Here is a 21,829-nt window from a genome sequence, read left to right on the forward strand (position 1 = left end):
TGCAATCCAAACCAGGGACCAGGCCAATGACTCATCATTAAGGTTTCTCATTCTCTATGTTTTGTTTATGGTTGCTTATCTTGAAACGTAAGAGGTGCGGTGAATATGGCAACCTGTCTTCACCTTAAAGACGTGTTAAGGTTGCACAAACCATCGATGTTTGTTTTACTAGAAACTAAAGTGAGCGGGTGTCCGATCAGAGGCTCAAGGTCGTTTCGGGGGCATTTGGGTATTCTAGCAAGACTCGAGGATTCAACATCAAATTGTTTAGTTACATCATCAGTTCATACATTGTGAAATTAGTCAAGATGGAAAGTTTCTTTGCTTCACCTCATTTATCAATTCATCTCCTTATCGTTCTAAAAGGAATGTGCTTTGGAATTATCTACAGCAGCTAATCAGGAACTTGGACACTCCTTGGTTCCTTATAGGTGATTTTAATGACATTGGATCCTTGGAAGATCAACAAAGAGGGAGCCAACGATACAACAGAAGAGCTATAAACCATAAAATTACTCATGGATGACTGTGATGTGATGGACCTAGGATTCTTTGGAGCTCGTTTCACTTGGCGTCGTCAGTTTCTCTCAGTCAAGTTAGATAAAGTTTATGGCAATGAAGAGAGCATAACATCTTTCGTTGAAGCTTCTGTTATTAACCTTCCTTTTAGACACTAGGATCATGTGCCGATTTTGTTTAAGCTTCGCGAGATTGTTGGTAAGGATGAGCTTCTCCCTTTTCGCTTACCTAATGGCCTGAGAGGAGCATCAGGATTTCAAAGCAGTGGTCAGAAGCTCTTGGGGCAGCAATGAACATTCGGTTTTGGCGGGGGAAAAGTTTAAACGGCAGGCTATATTGTGGAGTAAAACCGTCTTCGAGAATATCTTTACAAGGAAAAGGAAACTTCTAAAATGCCTGGTTAGTGTTCAAAATGCCATTAGTAAAGCCTATCACACTAACTTAGTTCAATTGGAACGGTCGCTCCAAAATGAGCTCCTTGCAGTTTTGAGACAAGAGGAATCTTGTGGTTCCAAAAGTCGAGAAGGAAATGGATCACTCAAGGAGATAGGAATACGAAGCATTACCATTTGTCAACCATTATCCGTCGGAAGAATAATAAAATTGAGGCTATTCAAACTGAGAATGATAACTGGATTTATGATATGGATGAGATCTATAACCATAATAAGTATTTTGATGAACTTCTCTTCATAAAGGAAAAGGATCAATCAGTTGTTTCGCTTACTACTATCAACTCTTATCTGATATTAGACGAAAGTGAGATAGCTGAGATGTTTAGGCAAAATACTAAGGAAGATGCTAAAAATGCATTGTTTGATATGAGTCCTTGTAAATCTCCGGGAACCGATGGTATACATGCGGCTTTCTATCAAAAGCACTGGAAGCTGATCTAAGCAAATAATTGAGTATTCTACTCAAGCAAGATGAGGTACTAAGGAGGCAACGTGCATGAACAAATTGGCTAAAATCTGGTGACCGAAACACAACCTATTTTCACGCTAAAGCTTCCATTAAGCATCAAAGTAACATTATTAAACGGCTAAAAAATCTACAGGTTCGTGGGTGAGAGGTCAGGCAAACATTGATGCAGTAATTAATGCTTATTTTGAGGAAATTTTCACATCTTACAGTCCGACGAAGGGAGCATAATTCATTCAGGTGGTCGATTCAGTACTTTCAATAGATCAACATAGATCGTTACGAACCGTTTACTTAGGATGAGGTGTTCATGGCCTTATAGCAAATTAATCCATCAAAAACCTTTAGACTTGATGGTATGTCTTCCTGTTTTTATCAAACTTTTTGGGATATTGTTGGTGATGATGTTACACATGTTGTACTTAATTGTCTTATTCTGGAATTATGCCTGATAACTTGAACCATAAGACTATTTCTCTTATTCCTAAAGTTAAGAACCTAGAAGTTATGAAAGATCCATGTCATATTTCCATATGTAATGTGCTTTATAAAGTAATCTCTAAAACATTAGCAAATCGGCTGAAGTAGGTACTCCTGAGTATTATTCACGGGACTCCATCAGCTTTTGTCCTTGGGAGACTTATCACGGATAATGCCATCATTGCTTTTGAAGTGTTCCATAATATGAATTCCATTAAAAGGCCGAAAATGAAATTTTGCTCTGAAACTAGATATGGGTGAAGCTTATGATAAGGTTGAGTGGTGTTTCCTTAGACAACTGCTGGAGTGAATGTGCTTTCCTCACAATTTTGATTCAATCATGTTATATGTCACCTCTGTTACAATGTTCTTACGAATTCATGGATCGTTGGAAGTATTTTTACAACCGACTCAGGGGCTCAGACAGGGGGACCTTATTTCCCTATATTTATTTTTGATATATGCCGAAGGTTTATCAGCTTGTATCCAATAGGCTGAATTTCAGGGAAAACTTCATAGTATTAAGATCAGTCGTAGCTGTCCCAGTATATCCCACATGTTCTATGTTAATGACTCTCTTATCTTTGGCAAAGCTAACATGGAGGAGGTAAGTATAGTCGCTACAATTTTGGGTGACTATGAGAAGACATCGGGTCAGGTTGTAAACTTTGGTAAGTCGGAAATATTTTTTAGCAATGGGGTGCCTGGGGAGAGGAAGGAGCATATTATATCACTGCTTTGGGTAAAGGAGACAATGGGATAACCCCATTATCTTGGCCTACCAACCATTGTCAAGAAGTCCAAAAAAGTAGTTTTTGCGGCCATTAAGGAAAGAAACTTATGATAACTCATTGGATAACAGGAGAGGCTTAATAGGTTATTGATCATACTAATCATAATAGTCATTCGTGTGCCAACATATTTTAGTAGTGTGTCCTTTCTTTTTACAAAAGTTGCACGCAACCTCTAGTTTATATTTCCATCATTTCCTACTGAAAATTTTCCTTCCAGAGTACTGATGGTGGCCATTAGCCTTCTGAGTCACTTGGTGACTCTGAAGTGATGTGATGTCTTTTCTGAGAGATTTATTCTCCTCAGTAAGATGATTGGCTTACTTCATTAAAACTTTGACATTCTCATCTACACGAGAACTGTCTTCCAGAAGATATTTAATGTCAACAAGTTTATCATCCTTTATTTTATCACATCTTCTATTTAGCACATTGGTCTTTTTATTATATTTCTTCATCAAAGAATAAAGATCACATATGGTATTTATTATTTATTCTCTAACTTCAGAAAAAGGACTTACCTCAACACTCTAATAAGACTCAGTGTCTTCAGCAATATTGGATGACCCAACTTTCTCAGAGGCTCTGGGCTCGTCACTCTCCATGGCCATGAAGCATATGTTCCAACGTCAGATGCTTCATTCTCGGAGGATGAGGATTCCTCACTATCACTCCATGTGGCCACTATGGCTTTCTTGCCATGTATCTTCTCCTTCTTCAAGTTTGAGCAATTTGACTTTATATGCCTAGGCTGATGACATTCAAATCAAGTGATAAGCTTACTAGGTTCCTTCTTAAGTTTATTATCACTATACTCCTTATTGGGTCTATCAGACCTTCTGAATGCCTCTTTGTTATATATGTCACTCTTTTTTAACATCATTTTCATCTTTTGAGTGAACATAGCCATTTATTCATCGTTTGTTAAGCTCTCACCTGTTGAATAAACTTTAAGTATGATGGACTTCTGCTTCTTATCTTCAGACTTTTCTTTCACCTCAAAATTCTTCATAGAACGATATGCAGGCACACGTTCACCTATTAACATGTGAGATATAGCATAACACGCTCAAATGCTTATAATCGCCTTTCCCGATTCGATCACAGTACATTAAAACCTTCATAAATTAATACTCGATAAATTGATAACCTCTTTAAAATAATATTTTTTTCTGGTCCCGACTTGGGCCAGTTCACTAAATTTATACTCGATAAATTAATATCTCTATAAATTAATAAAATTTCATGGTCCCAACAGTATTAATTTATAGAGGTTTTACTGTATAGATAAAGTAAGGCCCTGCTCTTTTTTACTGAAATTAAGTGAACCGAACTGAACTTAAGAATAATGATACTATTAGACTTTAAAAATAGCAATAAATAAAATAAATAAACTTATAATAATAATGGTTCTAATAATAATAATAATGAAAAGCCTCTAATTTAATATCTCCAATATCAAATAAAAATGAATCTAATTTAAACTAAAAATACAAATTACATATAAATACAAATTTACATATAATTTAAAGCATATCAAATTAAGGAAGTTCAAGAGTCGGACCAAGATGAGAATCATATGGATCAGAGTATTCCAGGATTGGAGTCTGTAGATCCAGTCGAGAAGGTGGTTGAATCTGTAAACCCACTTTTTGTCTCTAAGGATGAAGCCTAGGGGGGGACCATGACCCTTGCAGCTAGAAGGATGAAGAAATCAAATGAGGTTAGTATTCCTGTTCTTGGTATTGATCCTGGGATTGGGAAATCTATGGGAGTTAATAAAACTAATATGAAAAAGCTTAAAGGAAAACAAAAAAGTGGCCTTAACACTTTGGTGTGTCCAGATAAGAGGGGGCCTGGGGGTACCTCGGTAAGGCTCTCAGGAGCCCCTAGTAAATACCTGGCTTAGGGTAGGGGTGTGGTCAGTTGTCCTCCTTTCTATGGATTTGTTATTTTGGAATGTTAGGGGTGCGGCTAGCAAGGCTACCCGTATCCATATTAATGATCTTATTAAGCAGTTTAATCCATCTTGTTTTGCTCTTTTGGAAACTAAGATTAGTGGTGAGAAAGCAGATGAGGTGGTTAAGAAGTTTAAGAACTGGTACTGTGTTAGATCGGAGGCAACTGGCCGGGCTAGGGGGATTTGGCTTTTTTGGAGGCCAGATCGGATTCATTTTGATATTCTTAGCATGGATAAGCAGTTCATTCATTGTAAAGTGAGTATTTCCGGCAATACTCCCTTTTTGATTACCCTTGTGTATGCTGACCCTATCTTGTCTAATCGAAAACGGCTTTGGGAGGTTCTCTATTCTATGAGTGTCAGCATTTCGGAGCCCTAGTTTGTGGCGGGTGACTTTAATGATATCGCCTTTATGAGTGATCAGAGAGGGGGATCCAATCATTATGTTAATCGCTGTCTGCATCACAAGAATAGTATGGATTTATGTGGGCTTTCCGATCTGGGGGCTTCTGGTCATAAATTCACTTGGAAGCGTAATAATACTTTTGTTCAATTGGACAAAGTCTACGCTAATGTTTTAGCTCTAACTTCCTTCCCCGAGTGCTCTGTGTTGAACCTCCCGTTCCGTCATTCGGATCATTGTCCTATTTTGTTTAGACTTTTGAGAGGTAAGCATCCTAGGAGTAAGAGACCATTCCGGTATCAGTTGGCTTGGGAGTCCCATCCTAAGTTTAAAGAGTTCGTTCATGAGAGTTGGAGACCTCATTCGTATGTACTGCAAGCTGCTGAATGGTTTAGGAATAAGGTGCAGGGGTGGAATAGGAATGTGTTTGGGCATATTATCAAAAGGAAGAACAAGTTATTAAAGAGGATGGAGGGCATTCAACGCAGGTTGGAGGGGAGGTTTGATCATAGCCTTGAGGGCCTCCTCAGAACCCTTCAGAAGGAGCTAGAGGCTGTGCTTAGGCAGGAGGAGTTCCTTTGGTTCCAGAAGTCTCGGAAGTCCTGGATTAGAGATGGGGATCGTAATACCAAATACTTCCATCTCTCTACCCTGATCAAAAGGCAGAGAAATAGAATTGAGGCCATTAAGGATTCTAATGGTGATTGGGTTTATGAAGATGAGGTTATTCGGAACTTAGCCCTGGATTTCTATAGAGAGCTGTTCAAAGAGGAACCTGTTCTTTTGGAGAGGGCTCACTCTATTGCTACATTTCCTTTAATCAGTGAGGATTGTAGTCAGGAGGCCTTTCAACCTATTTCCCGAAAAGAGATTGACCAAGCTATCTTCAGCATTGGGGCTTCTAAAGCTCCTGGGATTGATGGTCTTCCGGCGGACTTTTACCATAAGCATTGGGATGTCGTGAAGGAAGGCATCTATAATTTTGTCTTGGGGGTGTTCAGTGGTTCGAAGGATATTGAGCTGGTTAATAGAACCCTCCTGGTTCTGATTCCTAAGATTGATAAGCCTTCTTCCTTTTTGCATATGAGACCTATCAGTCTTTGTAATGTTCTTTACAAAACTGTTACAAAGATTGTGGCTAATAGAATCCGTGACATTCTTCCTACGATCATTTGTCAGAATCAGGGTAGCTTTGTGCCTGGTAGACAAATGATGGATAATGTGGTGATCACCCAAGAGATGGTCCACACGATGAAGATTAGGAAGGGGAGGAAAGGCATTGTGGCTCTGAAGCTGGATTTAGAGAAGGCCTATGATCGAATTAATTGGGATTTCTTGATGGAGAGCCTTGAGAGAGCTAGAATCCCGGACAGCTGGAGAAGTTTAATTAAGGTATGTATTTCTTCTCCTGTGTTTCAAGTTATGGTTAATGGGGATATGTCAGAGGAATTTTCCCCCGGGTAGAGGAATCCGTCAGGGGGATCCTATGAGCCCTTTCCTTTTTGTTATTGCTATGGAGAGGCTCTCTCACCTGATTCAAGATGCGATTGATAATGGGAGTTTCCACCCTGTGGCGATCAACAGCTTCTGTCCCCAGGTGACTCACTTATTATTTGCAGATGATGTCCTTATCTTTATTGAGGGTAATGAGGAGCAGTTGAGAGTCATTATGGATATTCTGGATTGTTTTTGTTCGGCCTCTGGGCAGAAGCTTAATATCCAAAAATCTAGGATGATGTGCTCTAAGAATATGAATCAGAGAGTCTGTAAGAGATTAAGTGATCTCTCAGGTATTCCTCTTACTGATTCTCTTGGGAAGTATCTGGGCGTTCCCCTCCACAGTGAGCGTGTGTCTAAAGGCTCCTTCAAAGAGACTTTGGATAAAGCTAATTCGAAGTGTGCCACTTGGAAAGCCAAGACTCTGTCTCTCGCTGGCCGCCTCACGTTAATTCAATCTGTTAATTGTGCTGCTCCCAATCACATCATGCAGGCTTGTAAGCTTCCGGATCCTGTGCTTAATGATCTTGACAAGATTAACCGTAGGTTCCTATGGGGGGAAGCTGCGGAGGGCAGGAAGATCCATCTTGTGCCTTGGAGTGAGGTTTGCCAGCCTAAAAATTCTGGGGGTCTGGGTATTAGGAAAGCAAAGGACAATAATAAAGTTTTATTAATGAAACTCCTTTGGCGTATGTGGCAAAACCCCTCCTCTCTTTGGGTTCGCCTCCTTTGTGGTAAGTATCGGAAAGACAAAATCTTCGGGGGCCCGAAAGAGAGAGTTGCTAATTGTTCCTTCCTCTGGAAAGGACTTAGTGCTGTGTTTGATGAGTTATGCTCGGGAGTTGGCCTGGAGGTGGGGAATGGTAAGTCCATTAGTTTCTGGTTTGATAACTGGATTGGGGATAAACCGTTAATTGAGGTGTGTTCTTCCCCCCCGCCTAGTGATATACGCAACTGGAGGATTGCCGATGTGGTTGACTCGGAAGGGGACTGGATCTGGTCAAAGTTTGATACTTTCTTTAGCCTTGAGACTCTCCTTAGAATGCGAGGAGTGAAGGTGAGTAATCAAGAGGAAGACTTGGATAGGCACTGCTGGGCGCTGACTAACAATGGAGTTTATTCTTGCAAATCGGCCTTTGAAGCTTTCTCTCTCTTTAGATCTGATCCTCCCTCGGATGTGTAGAAGTCGATTTGGACCCTTAAAGTTCCTTTCCGTATTAGGAGTTTCCTGTGGCTGGGCGTTAAGGACAGGCTTCTTACTAATTCGGATAGGCACAGAAGGCACTTGGCTGATTCTGGAGCTTGCAGTAGATGCAGAGGCCATGTTGAGACTTTGTGCCATGCTCTTAGAGATTGCTCTAATAGTAAAGAGGTTTGGAGGAAAATTCTCCCACACCATATTTTCTCTTCCTTCATGGCACATTCTGAGGTCGACTGGTTCTCTGATGGTGTTAGAGGAAAGTTGCTTCCATACATGGAGCATGGTGACATTTTCTTTGCTATTATCTGTCACCAAGTTTGGAAATGGAGAAACGAGGAGATTTTTGGAGATAAAACTGTTTTTATGACAAACTTAGATGATTTCTTCTCGGAAAAACTTTTCTCTATTATCGATAGTTTCAAAGGAGAGTCCCTTGCCAGAGCCTCTCAGTGTTGTGATGTCCATCTCGTGGGATGGAGCAGGCCAAGAGAGGGGGTTGTGAAGCTGAATACTGATGGTTCCTGCCTCAGTAACGGTAAGATTGCGGCTGGAGGTGTGCTTAGAGATGCAGGGGGTGCCTGGCTTTCTGGGTTCTCCCAGAATTTAGGGTTGGGTTCTTCCTTTTCTGCGGAGCTCTGGGCTATTCTTACTGGAATCAATCTTGCTAAAAGGTTGGGTGTTAAGAGGCTCTCAGTGGAGTCTGATAATTTGGAAGCAATCAAAATGATTTCTGAGAATCATTCTATGGGTCTCAACAGTCGCAACCTCATTAAAGCTATTAAAAGGCTTTGCTCCTCCTTTGAGTTCGTAGAGTTCAGACACATTTTTAGAGAGCAGAATCGTGTTGCTGATCGCTTGGCGGCGGCGGGCCATGAAGGGACGTTAGGCGTTACTACCCTTCATGTTTCCCCTAGTTTCATCTCTCCTATTCTCTTAGAAGATAGGATTGGGGTTAGCTTCCCTAGGCTAATTCCTGGATAGTTTGTTGTTGTCGTTTTTCTTTTCCTTTTCTACCAAAATAAATAAATAAATAAATACACATACAAATTTACATAGTAATAATGATGAATTATATATAAATAATGCTAAATTATAAATTATATATAAATAATTATAATTATAATAAATAATGATAAATTACTGAACTGAACCGAACTGAATGCTACTGAATCGAACTTAAATTAAGTAACAAAAAACAGGGCCTAAGACATTCTCTAAGGAACACATGACTCATGTTCACTAAGCTAATACTCTAACTTTGATTTACTGTTGTATTCATTCCAAATTGTCCTTAAAAACTGATTTAATCATCAGAACAGATTTATTTATTTTAAACTTATGTAATAATTTATAAGATATATAAGCATTTATATATATATATATAAAATGAATGAATAAATAGGTATATTTTTTTTGTTTTTATAGTTGAAAATGATATATTTTAAAATAAATAATATATTAATTCTCATTTTTTTTACGTAATATATTATTTTATTTTAAAAAATAAATTATAAAATTTCTATTTTTTATCAATATTAATCATTTCACCATTTTATTTATATTTTAATCATTTTAAACTGTGAAATGAATGTACGAATACTAGTAAATTATTTACTACTCCCTCCATTCCATTATATAGGTCATTCTAGCAAATTATTTTTTTCCCTAAATATAAGTCATTCTAGAATTTCAAGAACTTTTAGTTTAGTTTTTTGATTAAAATATTAAATTTTTTGTATTGGTACATGTGTTTTTTTATATTCCAATATTTATTCCCCAATAGTGTTATGAGAGAGAATTTTTTTTAGTTAACCAGTATATTTCTTAATTTGTGTGAAATACCTTAGAGTGATTTATATAATGGAATGGAGGGAGTACTTTTTATGTAATTTTCTCGGTGGTACTATGGAGGAGTGGTAAAATCGTGCATGTATTGAAATTGAAAATCCTCATATCCCCAACAAAAACCCTGCTTCTATCTTCTTCAGAGGATAATCAGAACCAGAGAAATGCTATGCACTCTGCAACCTCCTCGCTCCCTCTCTCGCTTCCCTTTCCACTTCCCCTCCATTAACCCTCGCTTCCGGTCCTTCTCCTTAAATTCACTGCCTCACATTACTTCCGCCCTCGCAGACACACCTCCTCAATCATCCCAAATCCTCAGCATCCGACACTCCCTTCTCTCCCGTCACCTAACTGCAACCCAACTTGCTGACTCCTATCTATCTCGCCTTATTCGAACTGAGCCCCAAATTAATTCCTTTCTCCATGTCTCCGACTCTGTTCTGAAACAGGCCCAAGCTATCGACGACAAGATTGAAAAGGGCGAGGATGTCGGTCCTCTTGCTGGGGTTCTTGTTGCGGTCAAGGATAACATATGCACGTCGGATATGCCCTCTACCGGTGGTTCCCGCATTTTGGAGAATTATCGGGCGCCGTACGATGCTACGGCGGTCAAGAGAATGAAGGAGAAAGGTGCTATTGTGATGGGGAAGACTAATATGGATGAGTTTGGTATGGGAAGTACCACCGAAGGTTCTGCATTTCAGGTTTTTGGGACTAATTTTTGTACTTCTGTTGATTGTTCACGTTATCATCATGCACCACGTGTTAAAGTCCTTTGAATAAGTTAAAGTTCTCTTCCAAAGAGAATTGGTTTTTCTGTGCTGCTAGTGTCATGGAGTGGCTGGTGGAAACGGAAAAATTTGAGTAGAAGAATTTGTAGGAATCTTATGGACATACGTTTTCAAACCAAAGTTCTTTTCTTGGGTAAACTGAATTTGGCTTAATTCCTTGATTTTCTCCCTTCACTAATATTGATATGGAAAACAAACTCAATTTAAAGCTTTTGTGTATTTTCCTAGTGTAATTGAGTAGTCTTTCACGTTACTCTTTATTGTGAGCTGGATATGGGAAAAACGCTTTAGAAGTTAAACTGTCTCCTATTTTATCTCACGGGATGGATTAGTTGAATTGCTCTTGTATGCCGCTCACATCTTTAGTCTCCGAACTTCTAGATGGATTCATATTTGTCAAATGTTAATTTTTTTAAATTTGAGCACCACTGTTCTTGGAGTTGGTTTGTAGATAATGTTGTGCCAATTCACACTGGTAACTTAGTTGGTTTACTCAGGTGATGCGTATGTTCATTCGTTAGGTGACTTCAAACCCTTGGGATGTGTCTCGAGTGCCAGGAGGATCATCAGGAGGATCTGCTGCAGCTGTTTCTGCTAGGCAATGTGTGGTTTCACTTGGAAGTGATACTGGTGGAAGTGTAAGACAGCCAGCGTCATTTTGTGGTGTTGTTGGTTTGAAGCCAACCTATGGCCGCATCTCAAGATTTGGACTCATGGCTTATGCATCTTCTCTCGATGTCATCGGATGCTTTGGTACATCAGTTGTTGATACTGGGATCCTTCTTCATGCAATATCTGGTCACGATAAATATGATGCCACCAGCAGTATGAGAGTAAGCATTCACTTACCTGCATCTATTCTTGGACATGTTTTCATTTATAGGTTAGTAAGTTCTATTTCTTTACGCTTTCTTGCGCAATCAACAGCCGATCTCATTACCTTCCAGTTGTGACACTTTGGACTCTGATGCATATGAAAAGGGAATTCGCTAATTTTTAAATGAATTAGGGGCAGAATTGGCATCCCCTTCATTCTTACGACAGTTTGTTCAGCATTTGGTACTACAAAAATTAATGATCCCACAGTCTTGAAGTATTGGTGTCTCTATTGTAAAATAAGTGATCTGTATTTACACTGTAGTTGTACTGGTTTTAAGTACTACTTGTGAATCTTAGTGCTTGAATGCAATCTGCAGCTCATATTTGTTGAAGAATCACATGATTGTCTGGGTTTTATTAAACAATTATGCGCAATTCTTTCTTCAGGAGGTTCCTGATTTCACATCTCAATTAGCTTCCTCAAATCTTGTTGAATCTAGACCACTAAAAGGATTGAGGGTTGGTCTTATCCGAGAAACTCTTGATGATGGCGTAGATAAGGGAGTAAAATCTGCAATCAGTAGTGCTGCTTCACATCTAGCAGAATTAGGGTGCATTGTGACAGAGGTTTAATTCTTACCTTTCCTCAGTCAATATTGCTTTTGTTTAACTTGTGCATATACATATAAATTGCAGTTATTCCTCTCCAATCATTTCAAAATAATGTTTTGCAGGTATCTTTACCATCTTTTTCCCTTGGTTTGCCAGCTTACTACATTCTTGCTTCATCAGAATCATCTTCCAACTTATCACGTTATGATGGTGTGAGGTGATTATCTAGCAGTCATAAAATGTAAAATTTACTGCAACGCCTACAGAAGTTCATGTGGTTTAGTTATCATTTCTTAATTTTTGTTGATTATCTTTCAACAATTTTTGTTTTTGCACATTTGAGTGGGTAAAAAGAGAAGAAATAGGGGATGTGAGGAGGAAAGGATTTAGATGGCTTGGAACCAGGCATAGGTATTGTTGCGTTGCCTTAATATGGATGAGAGAGGTAGAGATGCAGAGTGCCTTTTGCATCTGGGTTTAGATGAAAATAATAGTGAAAGTAGGATATCTAAATTAGGCTTTGACACCTCATTCCCCATCCCATCCGCCATTCTTGCTTTTCTGTTGATAATGTTGGTTATATGCACTACACAAGTTTTATCTTCCACTTAACATTCAGGTACGGTAATCAGGCGGCTGCTGATCAATTAAATGGGCTCTATGGGGATTCTCGAGCAAAAGGATTTGGTCCCGAGGTACATTTCATCTAGAGTTGTGATGTGGAAATCACCTTGCTGTACTTTTACTTCACCTCTGTAGATTTGAAATGGATGAATTATCCAAAATCTGAAATGTTCTCATCATATGGCGAATTTTTTTCTTAACACTATAATTTACACATGTGTGCGTGATTTTTTTTTTTTTGCATATATATACATGTTAACATCTAAGGAGGGCGAGCCTTGGCGCAACGGTAAAACGTTGTTGTCGTGTGACCAGAGGTCACGGGTTCGAGTCTTAGGAGCGGCCTCTTGCCAATTAAATTGGCAAGGGAAGGCTTGCCCCCAATACACCCTTGTGGTGGGACCCCTCCCCGGACCCTCGCTCAGCGGGGACGCGTAATGCGACCGGGCCGCCCTTTTTTTTTTTTTATACATGTTAACATCTAAGTGGTGCAGAACAATTTTTTCCGAACCACCATAAAACTTCTCAAAACTAAGTTATAAAATTGGGTCTTTTTGAACAAACTTAGGGAAATTTATCCTCTATCATATATTAATCAAGTTGGATTTTGTAACTAAAAACAAACTCAATGAGCTAATTAACCACTCCGGCCTTAATTTTTTGGAAACAGGCGGCCAAAACCATTCATGGTAGGGTGTTTTCGGCGGCCGGGGGCCGAAACCATCCATAGTATGGGTGGTTCCGCCCCTCCGGCCCCTCCCTGAATTGTCAAAATCTAAACTTGAATTGTTTTGTTTGGAAGCCTTTAAGTAATTTATTTTTTCAATATTTGCAGGTCAAAATGAGAATTCTGATGGGAACATATGCTCTCTCATCTGGTTATTATGATGCATACTACAAGCGTGCGCAGCAGGTACAATAAGTGGTAATCTATATATGCTAGTTTTTGCACAATTAAGGTTCAATGATGTGCACCCACCTCACAGCTGATGAATTTTTTTTCTGAGAATCTTGTGCTTTCATTGAGTTCAACACCTAGCTTGATAAATTTGGATCAGTGGCGTAGAATACATTTATCTATTCTTATATATATATATATATATATTACTGTCTATGTTGCACGAAAACGGGGAAATGGAATTCCTAAAAAACATAGGAAACAGAAGCGTGGGGAAACATGTAAATACTAAAAATATAGGGGCATATTTATAAATATTAAAAATATAATAAACATAAAAATAATAATAGTAATAATAAAATACATAAAGTAATGATTTATAAAACAATGAAAATGAAGAATTCATAAGTTCCATAATTATAATTAAAAATAGTAAAAAATAACGATAACTAAATAAGTAGATAAATTTTAGGGTAAAGTTCAAATAAAACCCATGTGGTTTCACTAATTTTCAGATAAAGGACTGTGGTTTACTTTTTATCAAAACAAGGATTGAGGTTTCAAATTGGATTAATGCTATTAAAACCATCTTTAACGACGTTAAAATGAAAAATTTCAAGAATTAAAGTTGTTCAATGTCATATTTTCCATGGAACTACATTTTCGATTTTGGAAAATCATCTTTTTTGGAACTTTCTCTCTCTAAACATTAACTTTCTCCCTCTTTACCAAAAACCATCTAAACAATCTCAAAATAAAAAAGTTGAAGAATTAAAGTTGCTTAGAATATTAGTAGTTCTTAAAATGTCATTTTTGAAGTCGTCAAAGGTGATTTTAATAGTATCAATTGAAAAAGTCCTTATTTTGTTAAAGTTAAAAACCTCAATCCTCGTTTTGACAAAAAGTAAACCACAGTCCTTTATCTGAAAATTAGTGAAACCACATGGGTTTTATTTGAACTTTACCCTAAATTTTATTCTATGATAGTTCCCACATTAGAACCTCTTCCTCAACATTTTCATTTCCGTCTTCACATACTTCATCCATACTTCCAAATTCATCCATACTTCCAAATTCATCCATACTTCCAAATTCATCTCCACCAATATCCCACATTTTTGTCTTCTCATCATTATACTCAGGTTGCTCCTTAATAAAAGTGTCAACTTTAGTTATGGATATAGATTTACTGCATAACTCAAAGTGTTATGGATATAGATTTACTGCATAACTCAAAGTGTCAACTTTAGTTATTTGTTATAGGATTCCTGTTTTTACAAGAGTCATAATTGCTTAAGATCATTTAAATTTTAAGGTATTCATTTCAAGGAGAGATTTATGATCAAAATAGTGTTTTAGGTGAGGACTTTAATCCAGAAAAGCTTCAAAACTGCTTTAGATTCAAACGACCTCCTAATTTCTCCTGCTGCGCCATCTGCTGCTTATAAAATTGGTATGCTTTCTGCAGTTCACTTTTTTAGAATTGATTGTTTTGAAGTGTGTAAATTTTGCTTAACCAAAGTATTCAATTGTTATTAACATTTACAGGCGAAAAGACAAATGATCCATTGGCAATGTATGCTGGTGACATTATGACTGTAAGCATTCTTTCTGTTCTTTGTGTGCTGTTTGCTCATCTGGACATTTTACTTCCTTAACAAAAAGTATTCCTTTGGCTGTCAAGGAAGTAAAAAGTAGAGCCAGGATTTTCCTAAACTAAATTATTGACTCTGCTAAATTAAATAACTTTTGGCTGTCCAAAACATGTATAGAACAGCAACTACCCTTAATCTTTTAACTAGTTGGGGTTTTCAAATTGAGTTGTGGTAATTAAGTGTCCTGAGAGGGTTTGGGTTGTACGTTGGGATTTGGTACAGGTGAATGTGAACTTAGCAGGATTACCTGCATTGGTATTGCCATGTGGATTTGTTGAAGGGCTACCTGTAGGTCTTCAAATGATTGGTGCTGCATTTGATGAGGTAAACTTGTCACATCATATTCTTTGTATTGTTGTATTGGATTTTGAGTGTTGAGTGGATATTTATTTTCAGGAAAAGCTACTCAAAGTTGGTCATATCTTTGAGCAGACTCTAAAAGGTTGCACATTTGTCCCTCCACTAGTGGCAGATGACATATCATAGCATAATTTTTCTATTTCTTTCAAGGATGCTCAAGCTTTGTTGCTGCTGCTCTAGTTATTTGTTATTCCATCAAGATGCAATCTATTTTTCAAATTACAAAAAATACCATTTGGTTCTTACACTGAGTCATTATTAAATCGTTATATTTTAGAATTCTATTAGAATATAGAATTCTATTGAATATTCACCTAATTGTTATAATTAAGTGGCATTAGTTTGCAAGTCTAGTTCATGGCTGACGTCTTCAAGTTAATTAGATATGTAAATTAGTGGATATATCAATTTAGCTCATCTCTGTAAGGCCATCTCCAACCCATTACACTATTTCTAAACATCAAATCTTATTTTTTCTCCAACCCACTACACCATTTATTACACTAAAAATAATATTCTCCACTTTATTCCATTTCACATAACACTTTTATTAATATTTTATTGTTTTTATATATATATTATTATTATCATCAATAATCCATAATAAAAATATTAATTTGAAAATTAATTAAAAAATAAGAAAACAGTATTATTTAATTAATAATACATTTAACTACAAAATATAAAAAAAAACTTTTAAATAATATTTTAGTTTATGAAATATAATCTTAATCAACAAAATAATATTTTAAAATAATAAATATATATATATATATTAATATATTTCCACCAAAATAAATTTTGGTGGAAACCAAAATCAACCAATTTTGGTTGATTTTGGATTTCTATGCCAAAATGGCATAGAAATTTGGTGGTGGTTGGAGAAACCAACCACCACCACCAAAGTGGCATTTTCAACTCTCATTTGGTGAGGGTTGGAGATGCTCTAAGCAATATTTGTTTTCAGTTTCTATATCCATTTATAACTTTTCAAGTCAATTTTCATTTCATTTCTTGCTTTGATAAATTTATTTCAATTAATTCTTAATCTTCATAAATTAATAAATTAAGGATGTTGCTACTTACCACCCCCATTTGGACAATTTTGTCATTTTGAAAAAAAATTAATTAAAAAAAAAAGCTAGCTTTGGTCTAGGTGGGCTGGGCGGATCCAGCATCCGCCCAGCCAATGGCTTGGGCGGGTGGTATATCCGCCCAAGCCATTGGCTGGGCGGGTGCTGGATCCGTCCAGCCCATTGGCTGGGCGGATCTGGCACCCACCTAGACCAAAATTGGGCCTAGGCACAATCGTAGACTTTTTAGGAACGGAAAATACAAAATTCTCCAATTTTTTGTGACGAAAAATGCTAATCGTCACAAAAAATATGCATGTTCATGATTTTTTTGAGAAAAAAAATGTAAATTTTATTGTTTTCGACTCATAATCATCCATTTTCGGGATTCGGATTGTCGCTATCAATTATTATTGTTCGAGTTTGTGATTTTAGAGTTTTTTTTTATCAAAATTATGAGAAGGGCAAAAAAGTCCAAATGAGAGCGGTAACTAGTAATTTGGGGTGGTATTGAACAATTCACTAAATTAATTGCGAACTTCACTAAATTAATTGCGAACTTTAGTCGTTTTCATCCTTTCAGTTTAACACAATCATCCTGATTAGAAGTTTTTAGCATATTTATCTCCTTTCATTTTTCAACCGTTTGGAATTTACAGACATATCTTGGCACATTCTTGTAAGATGTACAAAAACATGAATGTTATTCTAGAAATATTAAAACAAAATGAATCCTATTTCTACACCAAATACAAAATGTAGCTAATTTAAATAAATTCCAACTCGTATTTATCATTTAGAATTCTATTCTAATAGAATTCTATTCTAATAGAATTCTGTTTGAGAAATGATACATAAGTGATCAAGAATCATTACCTCTTCAAATAGTACGTTTGTTGAATAAACCAAAAACAAATACAGTGAGTTAATTGATCCACAAAGAACAGGAGCAATAACAGAAATCAAGGGAATTTTTCAGTGGATGGACCTGTGAGGAGATCCTAATCACGGGCACATAACATTAAATTTTATGTCATATGATGAAAAACTAATAATTAATGAATAAAAAAATAAAACAGTGAAATATATACAGTAATTAAAAAATAATTGAATCTGTTCACGAGCTTTCGAGCTGAGCCTGCTTAGGCTCAGCTTTGTTAGTGCTCAGCTTTGTTAGTGCTCAGCTTTGTTAGTGCTTGAGCCGATCCCGAACTCGAGTCGAGCTCAAATAGTTTGCGAACTACCGATACTCATTAACACCCCTAGCTGTGAGTTTAGTTATACATTCTAAGCTATGTCGTATGGAAACAGAAACCCAAAACGGACATCAAAAACATTATTTAAAAAAATATAGGTCAGTAACAGTAATAGAAAAGAAAATGAAATGGAAATGAACACAGGAAAGTATCAGTGCAACATATTCCAAGTTGAGGAACTGGAAAGTTAAAACTTTTCAACAGGGAAGCCTATTACAGGTTGTATCTCTGATGCCATGGACCGCAACTCCGCTACCTCTTGGCTAGCCAGTATCCACCCCAATGCACCTCCAAACTCTTGAGCCTGTTCTGCTGTTTTCGCTCCCGGGATTGGAACTACATTCTCCTGAGCTATTAGCCAGTTCAACACCACCTGTATTTTTCTATTCCCTTTTAAACAGTGATGCTTGCAAATATCTACAAATTGTTCAAAACATATGTTTTCACCTGTGTTGGTGTTTTGCTGTACTTGTCCCCTATTTCCTTTATCTTGCTCAGGAGAGGCCGGAGCTGCAACAAAACAGGATGAGAATCCCTCGGTTATGTATTTCATATACAAAGCTGCTTCCTTTCTATTCATACCATACCTTTCGTAGATACTCAGCCGTATAAATTCGCCCTCGAGGCCCGCTTGGTGGACTTTCTGGTGTATACTTTCCTGTAAGAACACCTGCATATGTTCGATAGTTATAATCCATAACCAATATTTTTCAACAATGACATCAAATTTTGACACTCTTAAGATCAAAATCATTTGATAGCTAATAAGGTTTCTCCTTTGATGAGAATCCATCAATCTGATCTTACCAATCCATTTACATTTCCTGAGCCAGATTCTGTTGCTCCTTTAAATGGTCATGACTTTAATATCAGAATCAAATAAAACACTACAGCAGAATATATGCATTTATGTCAAATCCCAGATTATAATCGAGCTCATCGTAAGTTGCAGAACATGGATAAAAAGCTGCAAGCATACCTTGAGCAATGGGAGAATATGCAATCAAAGTAATCCCAAGTTCATCGCAGGCTCTCTTCACACCATTCTCTTCAGGCACTCTATATATAAGGCTGTAATTCACTTGGTTTGAAGCAAGTGGAATACCTCTTTTCTTAAGCTTGTCATACGCATCGCGGAGCCGACTCTCTGAATTAAGAAACTACATGGATGATTTGCATATATGTAAAATCAAAATCATGTCCATTCACATTAAAACTAGGTGTTTTAGAAAAGTACCGTTGTAGTTTGAAACACCAACAGCCTTTACAAGGCCCTGTTCCACAGCATCTGCAAGGCCATCAAGATACCCTGAAATGGACTTTGAATGCAGTGAGCTCATTCTAAATCTGAAATCGATGTGTTCCATTTCAAAATTCGACTCAACAAAGTAATGCTGCAACAAATTAATCACCTTCATTGCCCCATACTCCTGGCCTAAAAACCAGCAAAAGCTTGATGAGTAACTAAGTTTTCAGGAAGGGTTAAGGGTCAAAAATATCCCTTTGAGTTGCAGTTAACACAATTAAACCCTAAACGTATTTGGGGTGCATGGTTGCCCTTATCGTTTTCCGCCTAGCTGAATTTTTGCCTTTCCAAAGTAAATACCGGTGAATTGAAAGCTGTCGTGATTCCCTGACAGATTTTTCCAATGGAATTCTTTGGAAAAGAGCAAAACTGATCTAGGGAAACAACGAGTGTAACATTGCATTCTCAAAAACGCTAAGTGTTTCATTGTGCACGCCCAAACACATTAGAGGCAAATTTGAATCTTAACCCTTGTCAGCAAAAACTTGAGATGGAAATCACAGATGACAACATCCAGCACATACCAATGGAGCTGATAAAGTTCTACGGATGAAAGACCAAGGCGAGAAAGGGAATCTTTAATTGCAGTTATAACACTCGTACGTCCTAACCTCCAAGGCAAAGCAGCAAACTTCGTTGCAACTGCAACCTCTAATTCAGGATCTTTTTCTTTCCTCTCCTTGATAAAACTTTAAGAATGGAATAAGTTAGATTGTAAACAGAAGAAGCTAGATGCAGCAGCTTAAGTAAATTTACAATTTACCTTCCTAGAAGTGTTTCCGAATGCACGGCCCCCAATGCAAGCTGTTGAAATAGATGAGAATATACTTATTTTCCTCATAACAGTCTATTAGTGAAAAGGAAACTAAACAGCATCTGGTCATTCACCGGAGAGCCATAAACTTCAGCAGTGTCAAAGAAGGTTATGCCACGATCTATACTAGTATTGAAAGCTGACCTGGCATCCTTCATGCTGCGGTCTGCCATTATCATAGAGCAGAAGGAAATGTAATCATGCTTTTTGAGAAATTTAGAGAACTTAGTTAACTAAGAAAAGACCTAATAAGATGCATATACACAATGAAGAAAGCATGTATCAGAAATTGAAGATAAATATGAAGTTGTGGAATCAATGAATTAAATTAAAAGTGAGAAAACGGTGGTTTACCATTCCAACCCAAGTTGTTCCAGTAGGAGGTGTCGCCCCATGACCAAGCTCCAATTCCAAGCTTTGTAACGAATAAATCAGAGCCTCCTAATTTGAGCTTATCTTGTTGAAAATTGAGAGTAGCATTATTCTCTGAGGCAACGGCTCTAACTCTATGGAGTCTACACTGATTAAAGACGGAGAAACTTGCACTACAGCTAACAGCCATACTCCGTCCCTCCCTGCAAATCAAATTCCATTTGGGCATCTGAAGTGGGTACTATTAATCAGTACGAGAAAAAGGAAGCCAACCCATTGTATGGTCATAAACTATCCCACGTTTGATTCTGTTTAGTGAGCCTTCCTTTTCACCAACTGCTTGGTTGAGCTATGCTTCCTTCCTATCATGTGAACTTTTAACAGAATTGTCACAAACCACCAAACCCATTCCTATAAAATATCTAAAAAATAATGGAAGTTGTTTTTTTTTTTTTTTTTTTTTGTCATATCTAAAATATTCCTTTAAATTATTTGTTGTGGTTTCTATAAGGGTTTTAGATGTGAAATTTATATTGAGGCATCGTGTTCTCCGAGTATGAAACATCCACGTATCTCATATTTTATTTAGGGTATTGCTATATACCGTAATATGTTTTTCCAACCACCGCACTATTTTGACAATTATGCCCTCTCATAATTTAAACTCAAAAACCAAAACTTTTTTTTCCTCTCTTTCTCTCCCAAACCTAAAAACCCGAATTGGACGAAAATGGACCCGAGCATTCCCGAAGACCATGATTTCTCCTACGATATAAATTTAAATTAAAATTTCGTTTTTTGAATTTCGAATTTTTTTTTTGGCCTAAACGGGCAGCGCGCACCGTTCCACCATACGGTGGAACGGATGCGCCGCTCGTTCCGCCTTACGGCGGAACGAGCATGGCTCTCGTTCCACCGTATGGTGGAACGATTGCGCCTTTCGTTCCACCGTACGGTGGAACGAACGGCCGTGCCGTTTCCACCACGGGTGGAAGGGGCAGTTCGTCCGTTCCACCCGTGGTGGAAACGGCACGGCGATTCCGTTTACCTTATATTCATATGGGTTCCGCTTCCGATTCGGAGGCGGAACCCGTGATTTCTGAGTAATTTAAAAAAAAAAACTTAACGGAGATTTCATGAAGCCTTTACCCGCTCCTGGCTTTGGCGGCATGTTGTTTTAGGTCGGGTTTTTTGAAAAACCAAAAAGCTAGAGAGGATTTGAGATTTTTGAATTTTTGAGTTTAAATTATGAGGAGGGCAAAATTGTCAAAAAAGTGCGGTAGGTGGAAAAAATATTGCGGTATATAGCAGCCCACTTTATTTATTGCGTTCACATGGGTGAGCCTTTATCTCCTAGCTATCAACACTGACCCATATCCAAAACTCAGATTCTTGGCCCCAAAGGAGATTGGAATGGTCTTGTAATGACTTTTAGTTGCATCTCTGAGACCCAGATTTAGAATCCCTCGGTGACTGCTTGTCTACGTGTATTTGAATCTTTTGTAAGGTTCTTTGGGACATTTTACCTAGATTTTGCCGAACTATCCTTCAAGATGATAACCACATGTTATCAAAAGCTAAATATTATCCTTTTGGGACTTTCCTTTCCTCTAAATTAGGCAATAATCTTAG

The 21,829-nt window shown here is 37.5% G+C and overlaps 2 protein-coding genes across 2 annotated transcripts; one reads left to right on the forward strand and one right to left on the reverse strand.

Annotated features, from left to right (window-relative positions):
- Positions 1–9,711: 9,711 nt before the first annotated feature.
- On the forward strand, positions 9,712–15,689 carry LOC136203706 (glutamyl-tRNA(Gln) amidotransferase subunit A, chloroplastic/mitochondrial). Its single transcript, XM_065994919.1, has 10 exons — positions 9,712–10,321; positions 10,930–11,241; positions 11,675–11,854; positions 11,962–12,056; positions 12,459–12,534; positions 13,299–13,376; positions 14,721–14,814; positions 14,910–14,959; positions 15,239–15,340; positions 15,413–15,689. Exons 1-10 carry the CDS (start codon positions 9,782–9,784, stop codon positions 15,500–15,502), a joined length of 1,617 nt encoding a protein of 538 aa, XP_065850991.1. The 5' UTR covers positions 9,712–9,781; the 3' UTR covers positions 15,503–15,689.
- A 2,083-nt stretch (positions 15,690–17,772) lies between these two features.
- Positions 17,773–20,538, reverse strand: LOC136203715 (uncharacterized oxidoreductase At1g06690, chloroplastic). Its single transcript, XM_065994932.1, has 10 exons — positions 20,180–20,538; positions 19,900–19,991; positions 19,775–19,815; positions 19,536–19,700; positions 19,118–19,140; positions 18,943–19,014; positions 18,685–18,852; positions 18,293–18,375; positions 18,153–18,215; positions 17,773–18,078 (listed from the first exon to the last, which is right to left on the reverse strand). Exons 1-10 carry the CDS (start codon positions 20,424–20,426, stop codon positions 17,893–17,895), a joined length of 1,140 nt encoding a protein of 379 aa, XP_065851004.1. The 5' UTR covers positions 20,427–20,538; the 3' UTR covers positions 17,773–17,892.
- Between the last annotated feature and the right edge of the window lie 1,291 nt (positions 20,539–21,829).

This window comes from Euphorbia lathyris, chromosome 1 (assembly GCF_963576675.1).
Source record: "Euphorbia lathyris chromosome 1, ddEupLath1.1, whole genome shotgun sequence".
Lineage (NCBI taxonomy): Eukaryota > Viridiplantae > Streptophyta > Magnoliopsida > Malpighiales > Euphorbiaceae > Euphorbia > Euphorbia lathyris.

Bases quoted from the DNA above. Each gene is read 5' to 3' on its own strand.
- LOC136203706 (XM_065994919.1), top strand. From the start codon at position 9,782: ATGCTATGCACTCTGCAACCTCCTCGCTCCCTCTCTCGCTTCCCTTTC. The intron at 12,535-13,298 runs GTACATTTCATC...CAATATTTGCAG, and splicing joins CAAAAGGATTTGGTCCCGAG to GTCAAAATGAGAATTCTGAT. The intron at 14,815-14,909 runs GTATGCTTTCTG...TAACATTTACAG, and splicing joins ATCTGCTGCTTATAAAATTG to GCGAAAAGACAAATGATCCA.
- LOC136203715 (XM_065994932.1), bottom strand. From the start codon at position 20,426: ATGCCCAAATGGAATTTGATTTGCAGGGAGGGACGGAGTATGGCTGTT. The intron at 19,701-19,774 runs GTAAATTGTAAA...CCATTCTTAAAG, and splicing joins TCGGAAACACTTCTAGGAAG to TTTTATCAAGGAGAGGAAAG. The intron at 19,015-19,117 runs GTGATTAATTTG...AGTCCATTTCAG, and splicing joins AGGAGTATGGGGCAATGAAG to GGTATCTTGATGGCCTTGCA.